Source organism: Equus przewalskii, chromosome 24 (assembly GCF_037783145.1).
Source record: "Equus przewalskii isolate Varuska chromosome 24, EquPr2, whole genome shotgun sequence".
NCBI classification, from domain to species: Eukaryota; Metazoa; Chordata; class Mammalia; order Perissodactyla; family Equidae; genus Equus; species Equus przewalskii.
The window spans coordinates 28,878,103-28,897,684 of NC_091854.1; the positions used below are offsets into that span (position 1 = coordinate 28,878,103).

Here is a 19,582-nt window from a genome sequence, read left to right on the forward strand (position 1 = left end):
TTCAGTTGTACATTACTATTATTTGTCTGTCATCATATAAATGTGCCCCTTTACCCCTTGTGCCCACCTCTCAACCCCCTTCCCCTCTGGCAACCACTAAACTGTTCTCTTTGTCCACGTGTTTGTTTATCTTTCACACATGCTTGAAATCATAGGTGTTTGTCTTTCTCGGTCTGGCTTACTTTGCTCAGCATAATACCCTCAAGGTCCTATTTTAACTTCTTAGGAGAAAGGAAACAGTAGTGAAACTAATTGCTTATAAAATAACGACTGTGAGATGTAAAAGAATTACCATTTTGAACTTTATTTGTATACTTTAAAAATGGGCTTTAAAACTTTTCTGGATTAACCAAAATTCCAGGAGAGAAGAAACGGAGAGAAGGAAGTTGAAAGTGCTAACACCTTTTTCCCGTTTTCCCCAAATGTTAATTCATAGTTTTATGTTACAGGAATAGGTAAATTCTCTGAGGAGTATTAGTGACCCAGAAACTCATAGCCATACAATTCCCTTTAAACATTTTTATTGTCCTAATGCTTGGCGGTCACAAAGACCTGTTTGAGGCAACCAGGGATCTGTGCGCAGGATAAAAATAACTAAGGACAGGCCTGCCCGCTCCCCAGACTGCGGGAGGAGTGGGGAAGTCACTGAGTCTGTTTGCGCTTCGTGGTCCTCACCTTAGAAAGGCAACAACAATCCCTTTCTCAGGGAGTTGATGTGAGATCATGCACATAAAGTGCATCAAACACATAGTAAAATACCAAGTTTTGGCTCTTCGTGTTGTTGCTGCGGCAGTGGGGGGGCGGGGGAGAGGGAAAAAGGGGAGCGCTGGCAGACGGCTCGAAGGTGCAGATGTCAGCAGCCCTTGGTAAAGAGACAGGTTTGCTAAAGCATGGACATGTTCCAAAAGCACGGGAGCTATTTTCAAACAGGCACGAGCAGCATGGGCAACACTCCCTGTCTCTCGTCTGGGCAGGAGCCACAAGAGCCAGAGCTTGTGGAAGGGGTGGGGTGTGTGTGAGATGCCAGTGTGCGTGGCAGGGGCTGAGGCAACAGAGGAATAGGTGACTCTGAGTGGGAGCTGGATTCAGAAACAAGAAAAGCACCCAGCCTGCTGCCACACGCCTGTCATACGACTCTTTTATTTCCCTGTGAAGGTACTGATTTAAAATCGTCTCAGAAATTGATAAGATCACATTCAGCCCTGTTATACACCCTGCCTGACATGCAACAACATCTAAATCTTATTAACTGTTGGAAATTAATTACTAATCGACTGACTTCTATCAGCAGGCGGAGCGTGGATGAGAGGGTTGAAGTCGACAGCCTCCCATCGCAGTCTGAAGACGGTCAGCGCCTGGCACTAGCACTTGCAGAGGTGTGAGCTTGGAAAGTCATTTCACCTCCACAATGGTTTCATCCCCTGTGAAAAGGGGAAACTACCTACCCAACAAGTTGTTGTTGAGATTCAGGTTATTTATAGCACCTGGAACAGAGAAACAACACACTTTCTGTTACACTCTGTGTTAAAGGAAAGAGGCTTTAGAATGATGATGACATACTGAAACCTAATAGCGTTACCCAATATGCTTGAATATGCAGTGACACTCTATTACCTCCATGGACGTTAATTTTCTCAACTAACATCAATGCTGATGACAATGAATTCGCCCGCGGATCTCGTCCCCTCACTGCACCCCAGCACACTACTGCACACTGACGTTCGAAAACGTTGTTTCCCGAGCACATTTCGCTAACACCTGACCGCTGGCTTGCCGGACACGAGTGGACAACCGGACTGATTGTAGAGAGCGTTTCTACACGCCGCGCCTTTTGGAGGCTCCCAGGCTCGAGCGCTGCGCAGCCAGGAGCCACGGCAACTCAGGCGCCCGTCGCGACCGGCGTCCCGCGCCCGGGAAAGGCGCGCCACGCTCCCCGGGCATCGGCAGCTCGTCCCGCGCGTCACGTCTGCCACCCCAGCTCCCGTCCCCGCGGGCCGAGGCGTCTTCCCCCTCACGCTCAAAGGAGGGCCTCGACTCAGTACCGGGGCTACCGAGCAGCGAGGGACTAGGCACGGGTCGGGCGCTGCCTCCACCCCCAGCCCCGGAAGTTCGCGCGTCTCCACTTGTAAGATCGGGGAGTCACCGTGACGCTCCGGAGCCGTGGGGAAAGTGAGCCCTGGGCCAGAGGCGGGAAAGTAAAAGCAACGACAGAGAACTTTCGCGGGCAGAACCCGCCGTCACGTTTCCCTGTTTCCAGCGCAGCCCGAGACGCCGCACGTTTAAGGGGGGAGAGAGCAGGTGGCAGCGCCCCGCCCACCCCCGCGCTTCCCCTCCCTCCGCTCGCACGCGCCTCTCCCTCCGTGAGGTCCCGCCTCTCAGGCGCGCGCGAAGAGTTGTCGCGCCCTGCATTCTGGGAACTGTAGTCCTGGCGCCGGGAGCCGCCTCGGGAGAAGGGACGCTGGCCTACATACCCCATGGTGCCGTGCGGCGCAGGCCGCTCCCGGATGTGTGCCTGGCGCCGGAAGAGAAGACGGCCCCCCTCTCTCGGCCCGGCCATCTTGTGGGAAGAGCTGAAGCAGGCGCTCTTGGCTCGGCGCGGACCGCTGCAATCCGTGGAGGAACGCGCCGCCGAGCCACCATCATGCCTGGGCACTTACAGGAAGGCTTCGGCTGCGTGGTCACCAACCGATTCGACCAGTTATTTGACGACGAATCGGACCCCTTCGAGGTGTTGAAGGCAGCAGAGAACAAGAAAAAAGAAGCCGGCGGGGGCGGCGTTGGGGGCCCTGGGGCCAAGAGCGCAGCCCAGGCCGCAGCCCAAACCAACTCCAGCGCGGCAGGCAAACAGTTGCGAAAGGAGTCCCAGAAAGACCGCAAGAACCCGCTGCCCGCCAGCGTCGGCGTGGTTGACAAGAAGGAGGAGACGCAGCCGCCCGTGGCGCTGAAGAAAGAAGGTAGAGCCGTGGTCGGAGGCGGGGAGCCGGGCGGAGGGAGGGAGGCAGCGGGGGCTCGCGGTCGCCGATGCCTCCTGCTCCCGCGCGACGGAGCCAGGTCCCGCGAGGCCCGAGCCCGGCCCGGTTCCCGCCGCGGTCCGAGCGCAGGAGCGTGCGCGGGCCCGGGGGCTGCTGCCTTCCCGCCGGGCGCCCGGGGCGGGCGGGCGCGGGGCTCGCGCTGCAGCCGCGGGAGGGGCGCGCGGCCCGGGTTGCTGGGGTGCGGGGGGCGTTTCTTCGGCCGTTTCGTCCCCGAGGGACCCGGGGTGGAGCTGGGGTCCGGACTCCCCGACCGTTGCGTGTCCGGGGCTCTCAGAACCTTGGAGGGCGCTGCCGCCTTGGGGGCCGCGTGTGCTGCATTGTCCCCCGCAGCCCGTCAACTCTCTGAGAAACTCCCAACTCGCCGGCGTGAGCCGAGCCGTCGGCAGGGAGGGAGGGACGGTCGGCTGCAGGCGAGGCCGGAGCGGGAAAGCGTCCCGAGGCGGCTCCTCGGCCGCGGTCCTGCTCGCGACCCCCGGCCCGGGGTTCCCGCGGGGCGGCCCGGGCCTCGTGGGAGGGGCGCGCGGCGGCTGTCACGACGGAGCGCTCTCCACGTGTGCGGGAAGCATGGGCGCGATCTCATTGGCGGGCGCTTGTTGCTTCAGGTCGCCGTGCGCTGCACGGGATGGTGTTGAGCTTGAGTTGTGCGTTTGCCCTCATTGCTGGTTTGTCTGTGATCATGGGAGGAAAAGCAGCACGTTGGGGGCAAGAGGAAGCATCCACGATCAGTAGTGAGGTGTAGGGGCAAAGCTCTGAGTCTGAAGTGGCCTTTGTATGTTGGAAGTTGAAATTACCCTCTGCTGCCACGTGCTCCTGAAAGGGGTTGTTTTTCCTTAGCTTTAGTTCACCGTTCGGTAGCATTCAGCTAATTTTAAAAACCAAGACAATTGTGTTAGGCTTTGGTTTGGGGGTTTTTTTACATACAGAACTTTTGTGAGGCTTGGAATGAAGAACCTAGGTGGTGAGTAAAACAAAAGAATTCTTGTATGAAAATTACAGGTTGGGCGGAAGCGCACGTTGGAGTCTTACAAAGCACGTATATGGCGCTTAGGCCGTGCAGTCGGCTAAGCTTTGCAGCAACCTGTAGTGCAACTGAGTAGGTCGTTAATGTCTGTGTTAAGGAGCGCTGGCTTGCGTGGTTTTTTAAATTATGCTCAGTTTTATCTCCTTAATCACATTAATGCAAAAAGAGCACGTGAAAAAATTGAGTCTGAAGTATAAGTCTGAAATGTACCAGGTAGGTGTGTTCACACAGTTTGAAGGTTCAAAGCATGAAGCGTGGTTTAGATCCCTCGGTTGTTTTGAGTATACAGCTCGGTTGTGAAATAAGCCCTTACTTGGGAACTAGTATTTTAAGTTACAGAAATAGAGAATTATTTCATAAATTTTTAACCAGGTTTGAGTTCGTCATTTGGTAGTCTGTCTTTGGGAAAACGTCCATAGTAGCTATCAACGTTTTTCTTAGATTATCATTTCACTACACTCTTAACCTTAAATTGCACAAAACACAAGCTTATAAATATAGGGAAAATGTTGAATGAAAAGTGCTCATTTTGAGATCCTGCTACCTGTCAGTGAAAGTTCTTGGCGTTGGGGAATGGTAGACCTGTAAACAAAGTCCCTGCCTCTTGTGGTAGGAAGGATTGTTGCCCTGATCATGTGCTCTGTGCCTTTGAATATAGGTCCTGGCACAATGCTGGACGCACCTTAGATATGTATTTAATGCTTATTTGAGTTAGTTTGGTAGCTCGTCTTTTGTCCATTGGAAGAACTTGAGAATTGACACTACAGAATATCACTGAGAGTGTAGACCAAGGTGGGGTTTTTTTTTTATATTAAAAGCCTGGAATCTAGTGAAAATCAGGTGAGCTTGGGAATATAGGTAAATATATCGAGAGAAGTTTGCATTTTTATGTCAGTCATTGGATGAATTTAGTAGGTGTTTTAGATTCTGTAAGCCTAATATTGAATATTGGGTGGGGAAGCAAGCCCTTGTGCGTTTGGGTGTGTTGGCTGGAATATCATTAAAGGATTGGTTCCATAACTCCACCCCAATACACTGTACCTCTGACGAAATTTATTTGAAATGCTTTGGTTTAAGATCTCCCGTCTGATCTATCTTGAGAGTTTATGTGGAACAGACCTTAAAATTTTACTGAAGAGTTTGATATTTGCCATTTGAGTCTAGTTACAAGCAACTGAATAGTTGGGCTTCCTGATGGGGTTCCACTTTGTTAGAAAGAACCAGAGTGAATCAACTTAAGGTCTTGTTATAAAACCACTTCCTCAGCTGAGTTTTGACTTTGTCAGAAATTGTGGTTTGGGAATTACAGCATACCTGAAATTTTACGGTCATGAACTTGAACATCAATCTACTTATCCTTAAGGCTGCCAATAATGCATATTGGTTGCTTTTGTGGGCCTCAGACACTAAGGAAAAAAGTAATAAAGGGGGAAATCAGTAAATGTTTCTGTCATCACTTAGTGCCGCAAGTTTCTACTTGAATATTACCCAAAAAGGGTCCTTTTGTGTGTGTCTGGTTTTTAAAGATTCTTTGGAAATAAATGTAAGGGCACAAACCAAAAGAAAATCTCTCTGTCATAATAATAAAATAACTGGACTATTTCTTATTGGTTGCGTAGTAGGGTTTTTTAGTTAGGTGTGCACGTGTGTGTATATATGTATCTATACATATGTGTAAATAAACTTTCATAGGAGGGGAAGATGGTGCTTTTTTTCTGCTTAATAGCTATTTTAAGCTGTGGAGATGTAATCCTAAATGCCGTTTGTTTCCCTTTCAGTTTTGCTATTTTATAGAATTACTTTCATTTTTTTTACCCTCCAGATTATGTAAAATAAAATAGTGTGGTTTTCACAGGTTTTTTGAGGGTCCTTAAATCTGGTGAGTGTGTTGATTTGCTTGGTTATTTTTGAATGGCTACTGGTGTTAATCTTCTTTGGTATCTTTAAAGCCAAAATGTAGCATTTGCCTAAAATTTCTTTAATTTTAGAGTTAAATTAAGAGACTGGCATCTTGAAAAGTGAGAGGAATGAATAGTGGCTACCGGGATGACTTTCAAGTCAGTTAGAAAGAATGCTTTAGGGAGAAAATTATTGGCAAACTAAATAGAAGTTTGAAATAAGTTTATTGTCTTGAAATAGGGATTTCTCTAAAATACTTTGTTTCACTTTAGAGATGCCCAGTGTTTACCTTTTTCAACAAGAAATGCTAGTTAGTGGACTGAAAGAGTAGCAACTTTTTTTTTTAAGTCTAGGCCTGAATTTTTTGTATTGCTAAAATAATTTGCTTATGCAGGTTATTTATCATTTTAGGAATAAGACGCGTTGGAAGAAGACCTGATCAGCAACTTCAAGGTGAAGGGAAAATAATTGATAGAAGACCAGAAAGGCGACCACCTCGTGAACGACGATTTGAAAAGCCACTTGAAGAAAAGGGTGAAGGAGGAGAATTTTCAGTTGATAGGTAAGATTTTTAAAAATCTCTTCATGTTTTGTGAGTTGATAGTCACATAGAAACACAGGGCTATAAATTGGGCATAATTAGCAATTAGTGTGGCTGGTTACGTTTATCAGTTTTTCAGAGAAAAAGATGAATCTGCGCATTGTTATACTTCAAACATTTGGTAACAGCTTTTAGTGTCCAGACTTCTTGTAATGAAACACTTGAATTGAATTGATGGACACTTTCTTTTCCTTGTTATCCCCAGATGTTGAGTTAATAGGAGAGTCCTGTTGGGTAGTTGTTTATAGTAGAACAGATTACTCATCTTATGCTGTTTAGATGTGTTTATTTTAATTTTTAAGTGTATTGATGAATAGCAGTTTTATTGCATTATAATGTGAAATGAATAACAACGAAAAAGTATGTGCACTAGTAGTAAAGTTTTAGAGAATGCCAAAATAATTTTCTTGTTTTCTGAGAGCTTCCTATTTCTGATTTTCTTCATATATTTAGAAATAGACTATTTTGAATTTTCTAAAACATGTGCTTAACTGTTGGGTTATGAGCTAGCAGATATGTTCCTATATTTTTGAGTTCTTGAATGAATTTCCCTTATAACTTTTTCTGGAAACCTTGGAAGTATGTAATTTTTATTTGTTGTAGACCGATTATTGACCGGCCTATCCGAGGCCGTGGTGGTCTTGGAAGAGGTCGAGGAGGCCGTGGACGTGGAATGGGCCGAGGAGATGGATTTGATGCTCGTGGCAAACGTGAATTTGATAGGCATAGTGGAAGTGATAGATCGTAAGTCTTAAATTGGTTTTTATATTTATTTTTGAATCTACTTCTTTAATAAGACAAAATTTGAATTTCTAGAACTAAAGAGTATTATGTTAACTCAGTTTTGTTAGTTCTTTTTCACATTACAGTGGCCTGAAGCATGAGGACAAACGTGGAGGTAGCGGCTCTCACAACTGGGGGACTGTCAAAGATGAATTAACGTTGGTATTCTGATTGTTTTTAATAATTAATTTTAGTAAAGTTGATCCTGTACATTACTAGAGGGTCACCCATAACACTATTTAGTTTTACTTGTGTCTGGGACCAGAATGGATGATCTTTTTTCAGACCTACTTCCTTAGAAGATTGTCCTGTTAGATATGTTTGGATTATAATGTGTCAAATGACCAATTTTTCTGTATTTCAATTTATGTAATATTTTCCTTTTCATAAGGGTACGTAGCTTTTCCTGAAACCCTACGTTGAAGTTCTTGGGTATTCTGATTTTTTGTGTGTCTTAAATAGTTCGTAGCCTACCTATTGACCTTTCTGGTCATTACAGATATTTAATAAGCTGGTGAAACTTTCGTTTAGAACCATTTTCTCTGTCCTGCTACTTTTTGAGTACAGTACTTGAACTGTAGCTTGAATCAATATACCTTTTTAAATTATTTTCTGTTAGAACTCTATTCTGGAGTAGATTTAGTAGGAAAAGTTTCTTAGGGAATGTGAGGATTTTTGAATATTTTTGTATAAAGAACACTGCAGTTACATGTAAATGGACCTAGATGCCTTTCTTTTTCTTTCTTTCCTTAGAGAGTCCCCAAAATACATTCAGAAACAAATATCTTATAATTGCAGTGACTTGGATCAATCAAATGTGACTGAGGAAACACCTGAAGGTGAAGAACATCCAGTTGCAGACACTGAAAATAAGTAAGTTGTTTTCTGTGTAGTGGTAATGCTCCAGCATTGAAATCAGTTGGGTTTTTAACCGAGAAACTACGCTGTAGGGTCAATGCTCTTGTTTGATGGCTTTCCAAGAGGAGAGGCTTTCATTGTATCCCAATCCCTCAAATAGTATCTACTTAAAGGAGTGCTTTACATGTGTATGTTGGGCTGTCATGGTTTGAAAAATAGAAAGAGTCATTTCTTTTTGAAATTACTACTGTCATCTTAGAAAGATAAGGAAAATACGTATTTTAGTAAGACCTGTTAGCCCTAAGTACAAAAATTAATTATCTTAAGCCGAGCATGGAGAACAGGATAAGATGTCATGCATTTTACTTAACTACCTTACTTGGTAGGGAAGTTGTAATGGATAATTCTAGTGATAGCTGTCCAAAGACATTGAATAGGTGGGAACTGGAAGCTGAAGTGGGAGAGTTCTAAAAATTAGACCAAATGGTTGAAATAAGAGAATTTCTGGTATTTAGAACTCATAGTTCAAAGTTTTTTGGACACTACAAATTTTATTCTGAGAGAGTTTAAAACTAGAAAATGTGACCATTTTAAAATTAGCTCTTCATCTCTTGGAAGTTTTTTTCCATCAGCGTAGAATTTGGAACATAGCATTATTGGCTTGTTTTTACATATATGAGCAGAGTAAGGGCTAGACTATATTATTAGTTCAGTCACTTTCTTAATCCTTTTCATTTTCTGAGCTTTTAGGAAGAAGGCTTGGTTTTGAAGTTTTCATATATTCAAGGATGGGAGAGAGTTAAAGATTCAAGTTATGCTGGTAGAAATCATTTAAGGCCTTCCTCTGGTTTCCGTCGACCCAAGCATCATTATATGCCAGTCGTTTCTTAGAGTGTTAGGGTTGAAAGTCTTGCGTTACAGATGATTTAAGTCAGTAGTTCTTAACCAGGGCATATTCAAATCAGTCAGGGAGGGGATGCTCTTCTAAACTTTTTCTCCAGGAAGAATTGCTCTTAAGGTGAACCACTACAATGGCTGGAGTGTCATGTTTCATGGTTTGTGGAATAAGGAATTACCATTGATTTACTGTTGGAGAGAGTAGATAGAAATACGTGATGTTAAGTGATGTGTTGAACTTGGGGTAATATAAATCCATGTATGTGAAACTATATGGAATCGTAATTTTGTGTGGTAAACAATGAAATTGTGATGGGTAAGTTAAGTGAACCTTATGTAACCTTAAGCATGTCACAATGCTCATAACTGTTGTTCCTTTAATAAAGAAGCCGTGTTTAAATCACCTTAAGAGTGATCTGCAAAGATTATAACTTGACCAGAAGGAAATTACGTATGTGTAGGGTATTGGAAGCAAGTCCTTAGCTCAGGACCCAGGAGGATCATGATGGTATTAGAGCAGTCTCTAGTCTTACTCCAGAGTAGGGGAGAATCTGAACATAGTATTATGTTTTGTGTATGGAGTATAAATTCAAGAAGCATGGCTTTGGCTTACTTGATTAACTCCCTTATGTATAGTTTCCATAGCCTCTGTTTTGTCTCATTGGACCTTAAAACCGTTGAAGGAAGGTAGGTGTCATGGTTTCATGATGTGATAAAGGTATGCTGAGTTCTGTTCTTGGCCGTTATCACAACCTGTGTGTAACTAGGACCTTTTTTCACTCCTTAGTTTTCTTATCTGTAAACTGACAGTTGGACTTGATAGCCAAGATCTCATTAATTCAGTGTAAACTTGGTTTAGGAAGTTTTATTAAGATGGAATTTGTCAAACAGTAAAGAGTAGCATGGAAGGGGGAGATATTTGAGCTCTAAGGCTAACTAAATCACCTGCTATCTTTGGAAAGAAGCAGGGCTCCCAAAATAGCAAACAACTTGTTTGGTGACAATTGGAAATTGAGATTGGACTAAAAAAATTGATTGCTAGGCCTGTGCTTTGTTTCTGTGAAAAACGAAAAGGATAATACGTAGTAGTTATAACCTGAGAATTGCATTAGGAAATAAGTAATTTAGTGTTAACTATTGAATTCAGTATGTTTTCTGGAGAGTTCTGTCACTAGTGAAACATCAGTCTCCTGTCCATGTACAAGTTAATTTGAAAGTTGGAGTATATAGAACTTAGGATTTGTGGACACTTGACTTTTAAAGTTTGTTTTGCTTTAAGTCTTGCTAAAATGAGGGTGCAGGAGCAGATCTTGTATATTCTAAAATATGAAACTTGGTTGCTCACAGGCATCCTAGATGATTACCTTCATGTATGTTTTGAGTTACATATTGCGAGAAATGATGGAAATTAAAAATGTGTTTTAGGAGAAGCTCTAGGCCAAGACTTTTAATCACATAGGGATACAGTTTTAAGACAAAGTAGTGTGGTTTTAAGAAATGTGTATTTTAGGTTTGGTAAAGCCAATTCAAGATTGTAGTACTGATGGCTGATCATTTAAGAGTTTATGAAGATAAATTGTATATCCCTCAGTTATCCATACTTTAAGCATTGAATTCCTGGTTTCTACCAAGTTATATGTAGCCATTGGGTTACAAAGAAAATTGATCCTCCCATCCTTGGATGGTAATCTCTAAAAGATTACCAACCAACCAAGATTAACTTCCTTACTTATAATCATAAGTTACGTAGGTTTTATCCCCCATCAGGTGTAAAATGTAAACGTCTTTTCACAGAGAGAATGAGGTTGAAGAAGTAAAGGAAGAGGGTCCAAAAGAAATGACTTTGGATGAGTGGAAGGCTATTCAAAATAAGGACCGGGCCAAAGTAGAGTTTAATATTCGCAAACCAAATGAAGGTGCTGATGGGCAGTGGAAGAAAGGATTTGTTCTGCATAAGTCCAAGAGTGAAGAGGTAAAATTAAGTTTTGTGGTGTTTGGAAAAGTTTAAATATGTCTTGAATTGTATTTATTTGTTTTAAAAATTTCACGTGGATAATCTGTTTATAAAAAAGTTCTATGTAGCATCATTGGGGCAAATATATTGCTCAAAAAAGGAAAACAAACTGTATTAACATATGTTCCAAGAAACTTAATCCTCCATTCAATCCATAATTACGTTTAATTTGTGGTAGGTTTTTTTTTTCCCTAGAAAGTTTGGTCATTTGTATATTTGTCACTTTATTTGTTTATTTGTTTATTTGTCACTTTAGAAATAGGGTAGGTCTTTTCAAAGTTGTGATATTTTAAAAAATTTTGCCTAACTGGGAATCATTAAAGGACTTGTATTAGGTTGAAAGGTTGACGTTTTCATGTGGTTAACCTAAAAAAAAAATGAGTGGTTTCATTCAGTATTCAGCTTTTGAAACTGTCTGCCTATGCCATGTATAATGGTCAGGACTCTTCAGTAGATGGTAGTATCCGCCTTTGCTGAAGGATGATGTCTTGAAAAGACCAGAGAATTTTACAGGTTTCCTTTACTTAGGAAATGTGGAAACTAATGAAAATATTTGAGAAAGATATATTGGTGGTTTTTGATTTGGTTGCTTCTGTTTAAGCCTTGGGGCAAATTCTTAGAGTAATGTCTCAGTGCTGTATCCTTTTAGGGCTTGTGTGAGCGTGACGTTTTAGTCATAAAGTTAAATTGAAGTGTTATGGAGGCAGTCTGTAATAAAAAGATTGAATAAGATCTTAGTAAATTTTAATTTTATTAAGACGGCTGTGAAACAAACTTGGAAACATTTGAAATAGTAGTGAATTTGAAGAGACTTAAATAGTTTTCTAGATTTAGAGATGATTTTTTAAACATTGACTCCATAAAAATAGTACAAATGAGGATATTGTCTTAATTGTCAAGACCTGTGGGAAAACATTTTGCTTCATTAGAAGACTTTTGGTTATTTTTTCAAAGTTCTTAGAGATAAAGTTGTTTTGTGTATCAGGGTAAAACAAATAGGATTCCTGATTAAAGAACCGTGAAAGTTCACCTTGGGGAGGATGGTTTATTTGAACTAGTTATTAAGCTGCTTAGGTTAATATGAAAAGGATTTACTTAGGCATCTTTGAGACAACTATTCTTAACTTTTTTGGAGTCCTGACAGAGCTTTTCTCCAGAACAAGACACACAAATTTTTGATATAATTTTAAATGATTCATTAATACCCTGAAGCCTCTTCATGCATTTTGTAGACATCAGGTTAAATATCCCAGTTTTAAGTGTTATTTTACATTGAGCTTTTCTGAAATAATAATTATACAAGGTGATATATACGATTGGAAATTTTTGAAAATTATAAAATGTGGAATTGGTTCTAAATAAAATTTGAAACCAGGACGTTTTCATTATCAAGCCACTTTGATATATTTGGGCTCTTATGGTTATGTTGCCTTTGGATGGGTACTTGTTGAAATTTGGCCTTGTTGGCGTATGTGGCCTTATCATTTGAATATACGTAGATCTTAAGTTTGTTGTATATGACACTTTCGGCGCTCTTTCTCTCTTACTCTTCATCCTCACAACAAATAGGAAGTAGTTGGGAAAAGAAGAAACTTGAGAAATGGAAAACTGAGTTACAGTGTTATTGGCAGAGCTGAGACTGTAGCTCTTATTTCCTAATTATCATTCATTGCTCTAGAAAAAAAAGTTTTTTGCAAATTTATCCTAATAGTTATCTTAAAGGTTAGGGATGTGCCATGAACATCCAAACTTTTTCTTTATTATTGTAGTAAAACCTTTGAGGTGTTTCAGTAGTATATCAACTTACACTGTTTTGCTTCTGGTTTCTAAAAACTTTAAAAAAAACCCTTCTAGTTAATGAGTTGATATCATTGTAATAGCAAACATTTAAAAATTGGACAATTAGTATTGACTTTAATTTGCTAGTGGTTTTGTAGATTTACATTTATGTTTTAGGCTCCTTTAAAATTGCTATTTTAAAAAGAACCTTTTGCCTTTAAATTAAGTTGGCCTGGGACTAAGGAATGAGGTTTAATTTGGGTATTAGATGATTAAAGGGGTGAAAACATGGATACACATACAAGTTCATTTGTACTTTGAAGGATAGTTATTAACAGTCTATTACAAGATATTTAGATAGAACAAAATGTTCATTATTCCTTCAGAAAAGAGAAAGATACATGTATTTAGAAGAATTAAAATGTACTTTGAAGTAGTATAAGAATAGTTTCCAACTAGAAGACTAAAACCTATTCATTACCTATATACAAGAAAAAATCGGGCATTCAGCAGTGTAAAATTCTCTGGCTTATTTTGCAGACTGGGTCATTGAGCTTATACATAAATACAAACGAGTGTTTGGATTTCACAAGCATGATGACTTTGACTTCAAGAAGGTTCATTTGAGGGCTGGCTCCGTGGCTGAGTGGTTAAGTTCACATGCTCTGCTTCAGTGGCCCACGGTTTTGCCGGTTCAGATCCTAGGCACAGGCATGGCACCGCTCATCGAGCCACGCTGAGGTGGTGTCCTGCGTAGCAGAGCCAGAAGGATTTACAACTAGAATATACAGCTATGTGCTGGGGTCCTTTGGGGAGAAGAAGAAGAAGAAGAAGAAAAAAGATTGGCAGTAGATGTTAACTCAGGTGCCAATCTTTAAAAAATAAAAGTTTCCTTTGGTATATTCAAAGTGTGGTTTTATTTGTGCACAGCTTTTCAGGGTTCTCTATGTAAAGTTGTGTTTCACTTCAATCTGCAGCTCTCTAATTTATATGAAAGAACATATAATATTCATAGATGAACAGAAAAGCATTCTGAGAAGTTTGTATACAATTTATTTTCCCAAGGCATAGTTGGAAGAATACAGAACTAAAGTTTTCTTTATAACTTGTGAAGAGATTCATCACCCGATGGATTTCACTTAAATTTCTAGGCTCATGCTGACGAGTCAGTTATGGACCATCATTTCCGAAAGCCAGCAAACGATATAACGTCTCAGCTGGAGATCAACTTTGGAGACCTTGGCCGCCCAGGACGTGGTGGCAGGGGAGGACGAGGTGGCCGTGGACGTGGTGGACGTCCAAACCGTGGCAGCAGGACTGACAAGGTAATTTTAAGATTTCTTTTACCCTTTTAAATAATTCGAGGTCCTCTTTTGGTAAATCACTGCCCCAGGTCCTTTTGGGGACATGAAAGAAAAAGAAGGGTAGACAAGCCTTTAAGAAACTGCATTTTAGGTTATATTTTTGTTTGGAGCACTTAAATGGCTGTTTGAGTAGTGCTGCCAGTAGAGTTAAATTACCACCCTTTATTGAGTACTTATTAGGTGCTGGTCATAGTGCTGTGCTAGGTGTTTTATGTACTGTGTCATTTAATTCTTGTTACTATGTTGACGTCCCCATTTTACAGAAGAGGAAATTCAGGTATAGGGAATCATGTTAACTTGGCTTTTGCTAAGGTCTGCCTGAAATGCCAGCAACCCCTTTGCCTTGAGTCGTCACTGCATTTTTGGTCTCAGCTTTACATTCCCTTTATGTCCGTTGTATAATTGTGTGACACTCATTAGGTGATTGTTGCTTTTTTGTTTTTGATTTCTTACTAGACCGTCCTGTACGAGTTGGAATTCATTTTTGTCCTACGTTCTGTAATCTCCAATACCTTGCACAGTGTGTGACACAAAACAAGTTCTTAGGAAATATTTTGATAGAAGCCCTAGTAATTGTTAGATTTGAACTCTTTCTGTCTGATGCCAAAGTCCATGCTTTTAATGACTAGATTTTATTAAACTAAATAATAAATTGTCAGTTTGGGTTATTTCTTTTTCTCTTGTGGTCTAGCTAGGAAACCATGATGTTCTGAGTTCTCGATACCTGATTTACAAATTTGGGGGACCCACCTACTTGATTGAATATGTCAATGTTTGATTATAGTGGTAACTTAATATTATAGATATTATGGTCACCAATAACAGTGTAGTGATATTTTGTTTCTCTTTCCTCCTCTGATAATCAATTACTTTTTTAAAGGCCAATGTTGTGTATATGGACCTTTTCAATATATATATTTTGTTATTTCTGCTTGTAAATAGCAGTTGGGTCCTTTTCTAACATTGATGAATGTGCTGCTTAAAAGTAATTGTAATCAGTCTTAGCCTGCTTTCAAATTGATGCCATTCTTGTTTAGCAAGTGGGGAAAATAGAAGAATACTGAACAACAAAGTAAGAATCCACATGCATATCCCATAAATACAATAACTCGTGCTGTTTCTGGGGACTCTTCCTAGGTCTGGATAGTAGTTCAGGATAAGCCTCATTGCAAATATTTGTAGTCCTGTTCTGATCCGTAATTTTGCCTTTTACATAAAAGCTTTGGCCCAGTTTACTGAGTATTTTAACTTGCAGATTTTTGAGAGTTCTGTGTCTAGATGCGGACACTGGCGGTTTACTTCCGGAGTTGAGAATTGTTAATCTCGGTTTGCTTGTTTTTCAGTCAAGTGCTTCTGCTCCTGATGTAGACGACCCAGAGGCCTTCCCAGCTCTGGCTTAACTGGATGCCATAGAGAACCCTGCTTCCTTTGGGCCCTCCTCTCTGAAGTTTTGCATGCTTAAGGATCCCAAACGACTAAGAAATTTAAAAAAAAAAAGACTGTCATTCATACCATTCACACCTAAAGACTGAATTTTATCTGTTTTGAAAATGAACTTCTCTCGCTACACAGAAGTAACAATATGGTAGTCAGTTTTGTATTTAGAAATGTATTGGTAGCAGGGATGTTTTCATAATTTTCAGAGATTATGCATTCTTCATGAATACTTTTGTATTGCTGCTTGCAAATATGCATTTCCAAACTTGAAATATAGGTGTGAACAGTGTGTACCAGTTTAAAGCTTTTCACTTCATTGTGTTTTTAATTAAGGATTTAGATGTTCCCCCAATTACAAACTGGGTTTAAATATTGGACATGATATCAGTTTTAATACCTGCTTTGCATTTTCACACATGGTCAACTGGGACATGTAAACTTGGATTGTCAAATTTTATGCTGTGTGGAATACTAACTACTTTATGTATTTTAACTTAGTTTTAATATTTTCATTTCTGGGAAAAATCTTTTTTCACTTCTCATGATAGCTGTTATATATGCTAAATCTTTATATACAGAAATATCAGTACTTGAACAGATTCAAAGCACATTGGTTTATTAACCCTTTGTTCCTCCTGCATGGTTCATTAGATTCAAATTATAATTGATTTACAATTTCAACTATATTTACTTTTAAAATGTGTGACTTTCAATTTTTAAACCAAACTAGACACCTTACTTGTGAAAGTTGCTTAAGCTACTTGTTGATAGACACATCCTGTCAAGTGAAGTAGTTTTATGGGTGTTGGGGTTTTTTTCCCCTCTGACAGGGTGGGTGGAACAAGTTGATTTGGCTAATGCGTAATATTTAAACTGCTCTGTAAAATAAGTGTCTGGCCACTCAGTATAAGTTGTATGTGTGAAAGGTTTCAACTCAAAATTGTACATCCGTAATCAACAACCCTTAAGCTTCCTTGTTCTAAAGAAACCAAAGGGCACTGGTTAGTATGGTAAGATGGGGGAGTATGTTAATTTTTGGAATTTGGAAAGCAGACAGCTTTACTTTATAAGGTTGGAACAGCAGCACCATCCATGAAGTGTAAACCAAAAACCTTACTGTTTCTGAAAATCCTATATTACTATTAATTTTGGTCTTAAGTTGATAGATGACTGTTCCACAGAAGGTGATAAATCTTTTACCTCTTTTTCCATTAGAAAATTAACTTAATAATGCATTCCTTGATCAGGAGCATCACCACTTACTAAAACATACATGGAGAGAAAGATCAATAAACAGGTTTTCTAGGATTTTCTTTTAGTCTTCTGCCAGATTTATTAATAAACAGGAAAGGAGTTTTATTTACAGTTTTAAAAATGTATTGTCACTCAATTTTCAGTATTCTACCTGTGTATGGTAACGTGCAGCTTTTACAATGTTGAGGATCTTAAATCATAAAACGTCTGCTACTTAGCTGATTAGTTCTCCCATATACTTCTAAAAGAGAGAGAAATTGTACAGTATAACAGTTATTCATTTGCATTAGATTTCTCAATCTAGTTACCTACTAGTTTGACATCTTAGGAAGGACGTAATTGGTTTTTAATGATGGATAAACTTGTGCTGGTGTTTTGGATCTTATGATGCTGAGCGTGTTCTGCACTGGTGCTAATGTCTAATATAATTTTATATTTACAAACATACCTGCTACCCAGAGGCAAGTATTAATTTAGTCCGCATGGACTATTGACCCCTCTTGAGATTGCAACATACGCACTCCTAAATCAGTGTGTTTAGACTTTCAAGTATCTTAACTTGTTTCTGGACATGTAACGTGTTTATAAATCTCTTGATTTCTAGCAACATATAGAAAACACCTTCTATGAAAAACACTTCACAAGTTCTACTCATTGTCAGCCATTGCTGGCATTCTGTCACTAGAGAATACACAGCAATATCTGGTATGTTGCAAGCTTTCAAGATAGCCTGAATTTTAAAAAGTTGGTCCATTAGTTGTATCTGATGGATGTAAATTTGCCTCCTAGTTCACTTTGTGTCAAGAGCTAAAACTGTGAACCTAACTTTCTTTTATTGGTGGGTAATAACTGAAAATAAAGATTTTATTTTCATGCTCACTTCTTAAAAGTCATAAAAACAATCAAATAGGAGCCCATTTATCGTCACGTGTTTTCTGACCTGTGTGCGCACCCCCAAGATAATGTTCATAGTTCATTTTTTCCCCTTATACTTAGGTTTGGTTTATGTGGGATTTTTGTTAAACCAGGCTGTTAAATCACTTTTTTGAGGGATACCTATTTTAATAAGTACTATAATTAGGAAGTTGAATTCTTAGAAAATGAATTTCAAGGACTGGCATTTAGCAGATCTGAGTGTGAAGGTTATTATACTGAATGCTACTTTTTTTTTTTTTTTAACGAACAGGGTATAATGCTATAAAAATCTCTTAATGGATATAGAGCCCTAAATAATAATGGTGGCAGATGGAATGTTTTAGTGAACTAATATCTTGATGCTTTTAAATGCAAATACTGCCAGAGTTGATGTTAAGATATTTTCAGCTTGCATTGAAATGAATAGGGTATGGTTTCTTTTTTTACTTAAATACTATTTGAGACCTATGTGGAGTTCTGAAAGATTTAAAAATGTGTCACTAGGTACTATACCTTACTCAGTTTTATTTTAAACACATCATCTCCAGGGTTGTAAATCTATAGTTGGGCTTATTTTTTGGTATGGATTTGGAGGGAGAATATTAACTATCCATTCTGATTGTGTTATTTTTCTAATGACTGGAGGTGGTTGCACTGAAATAGAAAAATGTTACTAGGCTATTAGAGTTGCATACAAAGTGTAATGTATATTAGATTTTTCAAATATATTTTAAAGAGCACTAGCATTATGTTGAAGTAACAAACAAGTATTAAAAGGTTAAAAAAATTTTGGAGAACTGTGAAGCTGCTACAGCGGAATGATTTTGACTTCTAAGGTAAGATTATATCCGGTAGGTTAATGGACAACTGTCCCAATGTTAACGTAATTGGTAATAGCAAGTTCTGGGGCTGTCAGGTGCATGCAATTCTACTTACTTTTTTTTTTTTTAGATTTTATTTTTCCTTTTTCTTCCCAAATCCCCCCAGTACATAGTTGTATATTTTAGTTGTGGGTCCTTCTAGTTGTGGCATGTGGGATGCTGTCTCAGCATGGCTTGATGATTGGTGTACATAGTTGTATATTTTAGTTGTTGTGGCTCCTTCTAGTTGTGGGATGTAGGACGCCGCCTCACCATGGCTTGATGAGTGATGCCATGTCCGTGCCCAGGATCTGAACTGGTGAAACCCTGGGCCGCCAAAGCAGAGCGCTCAAACTTAACCACTCGGCCATGGGGCCGGCCTGCAATTCTACTTTCTAAAGAAAGTAAATGCTTAGGAAATAAATTCTAACCCAAACATTTGTAATTCGACTGATACTCACCTGTAAATAAGTATTTAGTAAGTCTTAGAAGTCAGATCTCCCAAGTTAACTGGAGAAAGCCCAGAACTTGATTACTAATATGCTTTGCTCTCTAGTAACAAGGCAGTAAAATAATCTCTAAGCAAATTTCTAGACCTAATAATTAGTGAAATAATTTGTCATTTGCAAAATTGTCAAGTTTTATTGAGATAAGTGGCAGCTTTCAAAAATTCCTGTTCAGTGAAGTTAGACAAATGTGGAGGTTATATAAGTGATATAAGTCTCTTTCAGGCTGAGAGGAATTTAGGAAGTCAAAGAACATAGGGAAAGGGAACCTAAAGGATGAGAAGCTTAGCAGCAGAAACTGGTTAGGATATAAAGATAATTTAAAACCATCATGATTTTGGCCACAGCAAAGTACTAACATT

At 39.8% G+C, this 19,582-nt stretch overlaps 1 protein-coding gene and 1 long non-coding RNA gene across 6 annotated transcripts; one reads left to right on the forward strand and one right to left on the reverse strand.

Annotated features, from left to right (window-relative positions):
• Positions 1 to 280: 280 nt before the first annotated feature.
• LOC139079147 (uncharacterized) lies at positions 281 to 2,351 on the reverse strand. 2 transcript variants are annotated; one of them, XR_011532485.1, is made up of 2 exons: positions 1,580 to 2,351; positions 281 to 1,484 (listed from the first exon to the last, which is right to left on the reverse strand). It is a non-coding gene; the product is annotated as an uncharacterized lncRNA (long non-coding RNA). The 2 variants fall into 2 exon arrangements; XR_011532486.1 differs by having other exon boundaries at positions 1,615 to 2,306.
• SERBP1 (SERPINE1 mRNA binding protein 1) lies at positions 2,307 to 17,818 on the forward strand. Of its 4 annotated transcripts, none has more exons than XM_070592345.1 (8): positions 2,307 to 2,954; positions 6,364 to 6,514; positions 7,157 to 7,297; positions 7,405 to 7,494; positions 8,090 to 8,209; positions 10,886 to 11,063; positions 14,036 to 14,209; positions 15,592 to 17,818. In XM_070592345.1, exons 1-8 carry the CDS (start codon positions 2,642 to 2,644, stop codon positions 15,646 to 15,648), a joined length of 1,224 nt encoding a protein of 407 aa, XP_070448446.1. In that variant the 5' UTR covers positions 2,307 to 2,641; the 3' UTR covers positions 15,649 to 17,818. The 4 variants fall into 4 exon arrangements, with proteins under 4 accessions (XP_070448446.1, XP_070448448.1, XP_070448447.1 ...); XM_070592347.1 differs by having other exon boundaries at positions 8,135 to 8,209; XM_070592346.1 differs by having other exon boundaries at positions 7,423 to 7,494.
• The last annotated feature ends 1,764 nt before the right edge of the window (positions 17,819 to 19,582 follow it).

Bases quoted from the DNA above. Each gene is read 5' to 3' on its own strand.
- SERBP1 (XM_070592345.1), top strand. From the start codon at position 2,642: ATGCCTGGGCACTTACAGGAAGGCTTCGGCTGCGTGGTCACCAACCGA. The intron at 2,955-6,363 runs GTAGAGCCGTGG...TTATCATTTTAG, and splicing joins CGTGGCGCTGAAGAAAGAAG to GAATAAGACGCGTTGGAAGA. The intron at 14,210-15,591 runs GTAATTTTAAGA...CTTGTTTTTCAG, and splicing joins GTGGCAGCAGGACTGACAAG to TCAAGTGCTTCTGCTCCTGA.